Genomic DNA, 10,443 nt, shown 5'->3' with positions numbered 1-10,443 from the left:
AGCCATTAAAAGATATAGGTAAGATGATGTGTGCATGAAAAGTTGTCTGATTTTTTCCCCCCCAACTATAAGAGTTGTTCTGAGATTCAAATACTTTGCTTACAGACCTTGTCCTGCCTGTAAGCTGTGTGATTTACTGGTGTTTAGTTAAAGCTGCTGATGGCTTTTTTGTTTTGTAGGTTGGCGAATACGTAAGAAATATTTCCTAATGAAGATTAAGAATCAACCAAAGGAACGGCTGGTGTTAAGCTGGGTACCTATGCTTTCATCTCATACTCTAATCTTTCTCAATGAACTTGGCTTGTTTCATTTATATTGACTACCATGCCTGAGTGACAGAGAGAGAGAGACTAGAGCTCAGGCTTTCAAAGAGCCTTGAAAGCCCTTTGGTGGATACTTGGTGTGGGAAATTCTTGTCTTTCCTTCCTCTGATGGCAAATCCAGTTTGCAAGTTTCTGTGCCTGGATATTCATTCCCAATCCTGTACCTCAGGATTCTTTAGTTGCAATGATGTGGCTGTTGACCACAGTATAAATTTGCTCACTGAAAATGATCTTTCAAGTGGTGGGTATTCTTGTTGAGGTCTTTTGTTGTACTGACAAGCTAATAGGTGAGAGGGGCATGAATTGCTCCTGGAACAACACTTTTTTACACTCCTGTATATGTGCTGAAATGTGCTGACTTCTTAATAGTGTGAACACAGCTGTTAGTGAACCTTCACTGGAGAGTGGAGGTCACTGGAGCCTGCAGTAGGAGGGAAGTTGTTTTTGCTGCAGAGGAAGAAGGTGGGGGTTAAGCCTTATCAGGTCACAATGCACACAGTTTCCCAGTTTGGGGGTTGACAGAGTTCATTCAGTGGTAATAATGCACATCAGATCTGGGGGAGGAAAGAGTCAGTGGTGCTTATTTATGGTCAGACATTCTGTGTTGTAGAACCATTGCTTTATTCAGCCTCTTCAGGTTTCATTCTGTATGTGTAACTTCCTTGCTTGCTCTTCAAAATATACCTTCAAACATCTGCCTGAATCTGTATGGGCAGAATATAGATCACATTTTCTGTATGGAATGCAACATCTGTTACGATACCATTCTTTTCCTATTTATTTCCAGGCTGATCTTGGCCCTGATAAGTATTTGTCTGACAAAGACTTACAGTATGCTGTGAAACTCCTTTCTTCCTGCTCTGTGAGTATGACTTGAAGATTCTTAAATTGTGCCAGCACAAAAGTGTGTGTCAAGGACTCATCTTGCGAAAGCACATGTAGCCTAGTAGACACAGTTTGTCATTTTAGTGTTGCTTTCGTTTCAAGATTTGCAAACCTTTTAATTACATTTCCCATATATTATGAGGCAACATGTTCTCAGCACAATAATCCTGCAGGTTTATTACAGGAGATTCATGTTATGGTTAATTTATTTCTGCTTGTGCAGTACTGTGGGATCATGAGCTTTTATTTCAGCTCCTCAGCAGTTTTAGGCTGTTAGAACAGTGCTGTCTAGGTGTAATTTTTCCCAGCTCACAGCTTAGCATTCTCAGGCAGCAGTGGATGAGGCAGTGGAACGAGTGGTGTTGTTTTTAAAGTTACTTAAACTTAAGACAGGACTATTTTAGTAGAGCTGCAGTGGAGGCTGCACACTTCAAGCTCATGTGCAATGCCACATTATAAATCCAATAGGCATCTCTTCCTGAAAAACTGGCATGTGACTCCAGAGGGAGTTTATCTTTAAGGATGTTAAGCATGTGAAAGACTGGCTGAAGAGGATGGTATTTAATCTGGTAAACCTCCTGGGACTCAGCAGATGCAGTCAACAGGAGAGGCTGAAGCAGGCTGCAGCTGATATATTAAAACAAGACATGAACAAGGGATCTCCTCCTAACAATCAACTGCAGTTGGTGTATGTGTTGCATGAGGAATTTATTTCCAACTGTGCTCTCTCATTCAGCTTCACAAAGTTGCAGGAAGTTGTTACAATAATTTCTGAAGAGATAAAGCTCTTATGACAGCTATTAATGCTGTTTCCTTATGTGCCATAGTTGTATAAAACTAGGAATGAATTTATTAGCTTAGCATGACTTAAACATGCAGGAAAGCTGCTCATGAATAAATGCTGGATTTTTCATTTGTCTAAACTGCCAGTCTGTGCTGCTAAAGGAAGATAGTGGATGGTTTTTTTAATTTGTGTTGAAATTGAACAATGTCTTTGTGAATTTTTCCTTGCATTTACTCCAGGTTAAGATTGAATGACTTGAGCAAATGTCACAGACAGAATGCAGTTTATTACTTTAACTATACAGTTCAGGCAGGTCTTTTCTTACTTGTGAATTGAACACAAATGCATTACAAAATCCATCATCTAAAATTTACCTACAGTTTCTTCTTTTGGTAGCATCCCTACATTTACAAAATCACTTTTGCCACTGCCAATGAATCTTCAGCGCTGGTTATTAGACCATTCAGTGAAAAAGGGACACTAAAGGACCTTATTTACAAGGTAATGTCTCCCCTCAACGCCCAACTCAAATGGCAGAATGTTTGCTGGAATGACCATAGTGTGTCTTTTGTAAAAGTGTTTGCAGTATATTGCTAAGCAAACTAAGACATATACTGACTTTTCTGGGCAGGATACCTGATATGTGTGTTTCTTTTAAAGGCAAAGCCAAAAGACCCATTCCTGAAGAAGTATTGCAATCCTAAAAAAATTCAAGGTCTTGAACTTCAGCAAATAAAAACATATGGAAGGCAAATATTAGAGGTACTTTTGTGGTTTTTTTCTTTATTTACCAGCCCTTATGATTTTTTTTTAGGCCACCTGGCATAACTAGAAAAAGTAGACAAACTTGGGAGCACACAAGTTTTATTTCAGCAGCAGAGTTCAAAGCTAAGTGTAAATTGAGATTAGCTGCTGGAGTTGAATGTAGATATATATGTGTGAGACCACTTATGAGCAGAAAAAAATAAATGCAGTTGTTGTGTGTGTAGCATAAGTGGGAGAGAGGTGATGATGTAGTTTTTTTCCTTGTGTAAAAAAGAAGTAATTCATAGCCTGCAGAACGTGTGCCATAAATTGATGGTCATCAATGTGTTTTTGAAACTTCTTTTACTAATACTATTATAGTCAGTAGAATTGTGAATTTTAGCTTCAAGTGTTTGTTTTGTGAGAAGTGTTAGCAGTGAAATGGGAATGAATAGTCAGCCAAAGATGAGGTAGACAGAAGATCAGGTTGAGGGAGCATTCCAAATGGGGCCTCTTTTGTTATGTATCTGCTTTAGTATTGGAGCATTTAAGCTGATGATCTTATGATCTCGGGATCATCAGAGCATCTTGTGACAGTGCTGCTGTGTTGGGGTTTTTTTCAGGTATTAAAATTCCTGCATGAGAAAGGATTTCCTTATGGCCATCTTCACTCTGCCAATGTGATGTTGGATGGGGACACCTGCAAGTTACTGGATCTAGAAAATTCCTTGTTGGGACTTCCATCATTTTATCGATCCTACTTTTCACAGTTTCGGAAAATTAATGTAAGATTCAGACAATTAATTCAGCTGATACTTATGCATCTCTTTATCCTTAACCTTTGTTTGTGGAGAACTGACTAGACTGAAAACAACCTCTCTCAAGCCCCTTTTTTAATCTGAGTTTTTCTCCATCAAATCCCTTTTCTGCTTCCTCCAAATCACTGTCTGGCTGCACAGCAGTTTTGTTGCAGCACACTGGAGTGAGGCTGAGGCCAAAGGTAAGTAGGTAGAAGGGGAGTGCAGGTGAGTGTTTTCATGACAACAGTGCTGACAAAAATAGAGGTAAACTGCAGTTGGTTTAAGATCTCCTTCCACCCTGGTCTTGTATTTCATAGGAATGTGCATAGTGTCTACCACACTTTTTCACTTGTGTCTGTCCAGTGAGTGCAGCTTATTCCTTGTGCTTAGCTGGGAGCAGTAACCAGCCCTGTCTTTGGTGGATACTGTGAAAACTGCTCAGATGCTTGCAGATGTCTAGCTCTCCAAAGCTGGTCTTTATTTGTTTGAAGGGTGTCTGTTAGCTGCAGGCGTGCAGAGCAAAATATTATCTTCCTGCAAAACTATGAAAACAAATTTGCCCTGTTGCAGCAATACAGCCAAAATCTTGCCCTGCCTTTAGGCACTCATTGTAATAAATTCCATACAGCATCACGGGGTAGCTGCTTGCTGACCTTGCTAAACAAGTTCTACTGTGTTGTCAAAGAAACGATCAAAAGTTCATGGTTAGTCCAAATCTGTTAGTGCCATCAAAGCTTTAAACCTCCTCCAGTAAGAGGAGCCTTTTCTGTTTAAACATGATTCAAAAATCTTGGAAATATGCTGTCTGGGAGCTTAGCATGTATGTACAGCTTGCACAAACCTAAGGAGGAGGCAAAAGAGACTCTCCTAGGTTTGTTTGGTTTGTATTTGTTTCTGCCTTTTTATCCACCTCCCTATAAAGTGGCAGCTGGTCATATTATACATCTCATGTTTTGCTGTTTGACTTAGCTAGCAAAATGTGCTTGGTTGTGAATTCTGTCATGTATGGCTCTCCAAACTGCTGTGTGAAAAGAGTTGACTCCCTTACACATTTTTTCAGAACATGACAATACTTTTGTCCCATTTGTATCACCACATACACAGTGACATCAGTAGCTGCTTTAGCTTGAGGAGTGAAGATTCCATCTGAGCTAAAGTTACAGAGGGAAATGGTTGTGGTTAGGAATTGCCTTAGTGATTCTTCTTTTCTATCTTCACATACAAGATCACCATTTTTCTGTAATGAGTTAACCAGTTGTGAAAAACTAACAATTTATGGCTTTATTTGTTTTATTTTTGTTTCTCCACAGACTCTAGAAGGTGTTGATGTACATTGCTTTGGACACTTACTGTATGAAATGACATATGGAAGACCTCCAGACACAATTCCAGTAGACAACTTCCCCCCTGCACCCTCAATGTCTGTTGGTTAGTATGCAATGGAGAACGTGTCAGTCACAGCTTCCTGGCTACACTCTTAGCTTTTTACCTAAGCTGTGTCACAGCAGCCTGAGATCTTTGCAACTTGTGACCAGAAAGAACGAGTTAGTAATTTGGTCAAACAGAAAATGTGCTCTTCATAAAATATATTTAGTGTATAAATAAAACTTTTGTGACTGAGTGATAAAGCAGTGTTTAGTGAGTAATGAGATGCCTGGTGGATTCCCTTGCCTCATATCTAACATTCTTGAGAAGTTTGTATGTGTAATAGTAACTCTGTAATAAAAAACACATGCCACAGAGCTTCATCACTGCTCGGTGGATGCAATGCTTAGGGAGACTTCACACAGCAGTGCCAGAGCTTCATTCTAAATCATTTGCTGTCCTGCCATGCAAAAATGTGTTACTTCTTATTCTTTCTTTGGTAGTGTCAGTGTTGGAATCCATTCTGACCTGTGAAGCCCTGAAGAATGGAATGCCAACTGTCTCACGGCTCTTACAGATGCCGTAAGTCCTGTTCTGTTTGGTTTAGACTCACAGCAATGTTTTTAATTATATGAGGAGGAAGAATCTTTTTGCTCTTGTTTCTTTTTGGAAGGGTTTGCTCCTCGTTCTGAGGGCTGTAGAGTGTGTCCCAAACGAATTTTAAAATTGATAGACTTTATAGGACTTATCCCTTGTGAATAGGATAGATACGCATTCAACAGTTCTTTGTCTCTTGGTGTGCTGGAGCTGTTATCAATGCACTTTATTTAACGTGGTTTAAATTGATCCAGCTATTAAAGTACTGCAAACATATTTAAGATCATGTACAGATTGTTTTAAAGCATTTAGACTAAGGAGTTTTTTTGCATGTTCCCTTCAGACCTACTTCAGTAGATTTTGCTATCAGTTCACCTATGGCTGGCAAAACAGATCTCTTGCTTTGCTCAGCAGTGATATTAGGCTGGCTCTGGGTGTGAAGTGTTGTGTGAAAGTTCTGACTGGTTTCTTGCAGGGCTGGCTTGGGGATTCTGTGAAACAGAGACAATAAATTTCCTCACAGACTGTCCTCCCAGTGAAGGGGTGAGGACAGGTGTGGGGCAAGGCCAGGATGCAGAGAGGGAGCACTGTTAGTGTGTGACTGAGTAGAGATGACACCTGCCTGCAGTGCCACCCTGTCTGCAGTCAGCACTCAGCACTACCAGGGCAATAGCTGCTGGCTCTGTGCTGTGACATGGCCCCAGCCTGCTGAGCATGGACCCACAGTTCTGCTGGGAGGCTCTTGTCTTTTTCCCTTCATGTGAGATGCCAGAGTCAGGACCTTGCAAATGACAGATCATCCATACCTCTATCTGGGTCTGATCTCACTGCACACAGATTGCAGTGCATTTAGAGCACACTCTGAAGTTCAGAATTCTTGCTTGGGAAGAGTCACTGCAGCCTTCAAATCCTTCTTCTCCCCTCCTCTGCTCTTAAGGCAGGTGGGAGGTAGAGAGAAGAATGTAAGCAGGGGAGAAATACTCTAAGAAAACTCTGTCAGTACAGGAATGTGCAGGTCTTAAGAGACCTTGAACAAACAATCCATGCCCAGCTGCATCTGATATGTGAGATATACATTCTCCTCATACCAATACTCTTCATGAAAGTGTTCTGTGTAGGTGTGCAATGCAATTAGTGTCCTTTAAAGCAATTAATGTAATTAAAATAGTTATTTTATTTATTCCACTTGATTTCACAAGGACATGTTATGAGAAAGGGTCAGAGAGCCCTGTAAACAAGGGTGAACTTTCATGGGGTTTTTAAAAAGTATTTTAAAATTTGCTTTATTTCTGATTTTTGTTTCATGGAATACTCTCATAAACTTGATTCTAGACTTGAATTTGTTTTCTCTAGTATAAGCCTTTGATAATCTCCCATAGTGAACAGCCACAAAGGATCTCTGAAATATTTATCTTGGAGATCTCTTTCTGGGACAGTTTTCTAGTATGTTCTCCAGGACAGAGTATCTTGAAATGGACTAACCAGTTTATTTTCAGACTACCATTGCCCTCTAGTGTCTTTGTTTTGGAGCGAAAAGGATTAATCACTCATGCTGTTGCTAATGATACTACAGAGGGGAGAGCAAAAATATTAGAATATTTGCTTTAGTTGCCTTTTGAAGAGTACAGACAAGAATACGGGTATTTCAAATGTTAAGTTCACTCTTTGATCTTTCACATGTTGCTTGTTAATACTAGAACAATAGCCCTAAGATAATTGTCTTAACGAGAGCAGTGTTTTTGTTGAGGTGAAATTTAAAATAAACTCCCTGGAAATCTTTTGTGATTAAATAATCCACATACTTTTAAGGAAAAGGTGTTCTTTTTGGGGGGAAGCCTTCTCTGCCATTGATGATTTTACCTGTTCCATCAACTGTCAAAATATATCACACAAACTTGTGTTCTTTGCCATCAGTAGTGGCTACATTGAGGATTGGATGCTGGTGATTTTACAGCACTGCTTGGAAAACAAAAAGCTGTACATAAAAACCTGTGGAAAAAAACCAAACTGTGGCCTAGGGATGAGGGCAGAGAAGGAAAAGGAGAAAGAGGGAGTTAAGCAAACATTACCTGTAGTATTCTCACTGTGGTTTGGCTTATCTCTTGGGAATAATATTCCTCTTTTTTCTCTATTTTTATCCACTCACAGATTATTCAGTGACGTCCTGCTAACAAACTCTGAGAAACCACAGTTTAAGGTAGAGTCGAACATTGATTTGCTGATGTTTGTGGCAGTGCCAGGCTGTGGGTAGCTACATATTAATTGACAGAGGGAGGAGAGCTGCCTTTATTTGCCTGTATGGCTATTGCCATCAGTATTTGGATTCTGTGGATGGACTATCCCCAAGAACGTTCTATCACCACTTAGAGAGGAGACACAATGTGACCTGTGAGTGTCCTAGTGAGTCCATTTGTGTAAGCAATGATGCTCTATCTGAGCAGAGGCTGCTAAGTAATGTCGGTCCCTTGCAGTGATAGGAAACACAGTGTGAAGACCTGTGGAAACTGATTTTGCTAGGTGAGACCATCAGGAGTCACATCTGCTCCACTGAGGAGCTGCCCCAGGGCACTTCTCCTGGCAGACATGTGCCATGTGTCTTGTGTTGTCAGCCTCATGGCAACGTGGGGATGTGACTGGAGTATCAAGAGTTAGCTGTCTCTGCCTTTAGAGCATCCAATCCACCATTTGGTGTTTTTTGTCCCTGCTGTTAGATCTGTAGGTAGGTTTGGGGTGGAAAACCAAGCATCTAGACTCTTCTGCCTCACCAAGGGAACAGTGCCAGAACTTGGGGCTTTGGATGAGCAACCTGATCAGATGAATGATGGGTTTTGAGCAGTAAAGTTGTCTTTTCCTTTATCACATTTTATGCTATGATTTTTCTCCCCACTCTGTATTAGATTCCTACTAAGCTAAAAGAGGCGTTGAAAATCTCCAAGGAATGCATAGAAAAGCGATTAACAGAAGAACAGAAATTGGTAATGTTTGCATTTCTCTACTTCCTACAGACATTTCATTTCCTCTTATGGCTTTTACATGCAGAAAGTGAGTTTTTACTCAAAAGTGATTTTGAGTCTTTCATGAACATATTTCTTTCCCAAAAAACACAGTATGAGGAGCTGTAGAACAGCTGTTGGCTGTGTGGCATTTCACTGTTTTGAGTGATGTAGCTTCTCAGGCAGTGGCTGCTAAATTCAAAGATCATTTTAACTGCAGTGTGTCTCCATCCTCTACCAGCAACAGTAAAGATAAAAACTAAAAAGGAAAAAAACCCATTAAACGTGCAAAGTGACTGCAGTGTGTTTTCTTGTACCCCAGATGTGTTGTTTGAGAACATTTAAGATCTTAACATGATCTTTTTCTATTTTTTCCTTCTTTTGAAGATTCACCAGCACAGAAGGCTGACAAGAGCTCAATCTCATCATGGCTCTGAAGAAGAAAAAAAGAAAAGAAAGATCTTAGCACGAAAAGTGAGCAATCTTTAATTAGGTTTCTCACACAGAAAAAGATCTGTCTCTTTTTTTAGTGTTTAGCATGCACAGGTTTAGCCACAGGTATGTGGCTCTGTTCTTTCCTGTGTTTTTCTGTACTACTTCCTGATGGTTTTCACTTCTGTAGCTAAGCAATAGATTTCCTAAAAAGTTTGAGTTACAATGATAACTGACTTGGAGATAGGTTTAACCCATTCGAGGTTGCTGTATGAAACCAATCTCGGTACCAGCTCAGACACAGATGAGCAGCTGTGCTGCTTCCTCCTGCCCAGGGAGGGCATTGGAGCCTGTTCAGGTCAGCTCCTGCAGCACTCTGCATTGCTCTTCCTTTCTGGTGGATCGGTTTTTGCCTTTCCCTTGTGGTCAGAGGGCCCTGGAGTTGCCCTGGTGCTTGCCTGGAGGTATTGGAGCACAGAACAGCCTTGCTGCTGTGGTCACCCTGTCAGCATGTGCTGGTGTGGGGAGAGGGATGTTGGGCCTTGATGAGCCTTGTCTGACACAGTGGATTGCTGTTACAAATCTGTGTCAGTTCAACCCTTATCGTGGAAAGTGATTATTCACTCCCATCTTCTGTTTCTTCTGCTTCCTTTTTAAAGAAGTCAAAACGCTCTGCCTATGAAAGTGGAGAGGAACACTCAGCAAAATACAGCAACTCAAATAACTCAGGTAACTACAGAGAGAAGAGTTTGCTTCTACACAGCTGTGTCAGTGTTTGTGTTGTTACTGTCATTTTCTGGGTGAAAAGGTACAGGATTCCCATCAGTTTACATATTAATACTGGACTGCCAAAGCCTGATACCGCTGCTTTGGGTACTTAATAATAGATAAATCGAGTGATTAAAAAATTGTCTATGTTAGATTTTCAGCTGCCTAATTGAATGCAATGTCTCCTCTCTTCTGTGCTCCATTCCTTTAAAAAAATATCAGTTTCTTAATCCTGTTTTATATTTTGGTTGAATGACAACAACAACACCCATTATTTGGGGCATTTAATAATGCAGTGTTCAGGGAGACTCTGTATTACATAGTAAGGTGTTAAGATGAATGAGGAGATTATCTGTTTATTTGCTGCTTCAGTGCCAAATTCTAAAGCAACACAACCTTTGACAGGTCTTCATTTAGTTAAAAGTTATAGTTGGTACTGTGGAACACATTAACAGAGTTGACTTCTTTGGTTAAATTGTGTCCAAAACCAGCCTGTTATGGAGTAGTCAGATGTCAGAGTAACTTGTGGTGTACAGCAACTGACTGAAAACCATCTCTTAGAAGGAGAGATGGGGTGCCATCCATGCAGGGGCACAATTCTTCAGGAGAGCAGAATTTGGATACTGAAGTCCAACAGCTTAAGCAACAGAAAAGTGTTTCCCATTGAGGAATACTACTGAGTGCACTTCCTTTGTGTTTGGAGCTTCTGATACTCTGTCCTGTAAAGACTCTCTGTTCAGGTTGGGTCTGAG

At 40.4% G+C, this 10,443-nt stretch overlaps 1 protein-coding gene across 1 annotated transcript in view; it reads left to right on the top strand.

The window, feature by feature from the left end:
- Nucleotides 1-10,443, top strand: part of PXK (PX domain containing serine/threonine kinase) — a 25,003-nt gene that overhangs the window by 7,482 nt on the left and 7,078 nt on the right. Inside the window, exons 5-16 of the mRNA XM_009078125.1 lie at nt 3-18; nt 180-253; nt 1,111-1,185; nt 2,389-2,493; nt 2,653-2,754; nt 3,360-3,521; nt 4,847-4,964; nt 5,405-5,483; nt 7,647-7,695; nt 8,396-8,473; nt 8,879-8,965; nt 9,583-9,652. Coding sequence (XP_009076373.1) covers nt 3-18; nt 180-253; nt 1,111-1,185; nt 2,389-2,493; nt 2,653-2,754; nt 3,360-3,521; nt 4,847-4,964; nt 5,405-5,483; nt 7,647-7,695; nt 8,396-8,473; nt 8,879-8,965; nt 9,583-9,652 — 1,015 coding nt within the window. The remainder of the gene's footprint in view (nt 1-2; nt 19-179; nt 254-1,110; nt 1,186-2,388; nt 2,494-2,652; nt 2,755-3,359; nt 3,522-4,846; nt 4,965-5,404; nt 5,484-7,646; nt 7,696-8,395; nt 8,474-8,878; nt 8,966-9,582; nt 9,653-10,443) is intronic.

This window comes from Acanthisitta chloris, unplaced genomic scaffold, assembly GCF_000695815.1.
Source record: "Acanthisitta chloris isolate BGI_N310 unplaced genomic scaffold, ASM69581v1 scaffold30647, whole genome shotgun sequence".
Lineage (NCBI taxonomy): Eukaryota > Metazoa > Chordata > Aves > Passeriformes > Acanthisittidae > Acanthisitta > Acanthisitta chloris.
The sequence above is the reverse complement of the archived record's forward strand: the minus strand, read 5'-3'. Positions and strand labels throughout refer to the sequence as shown.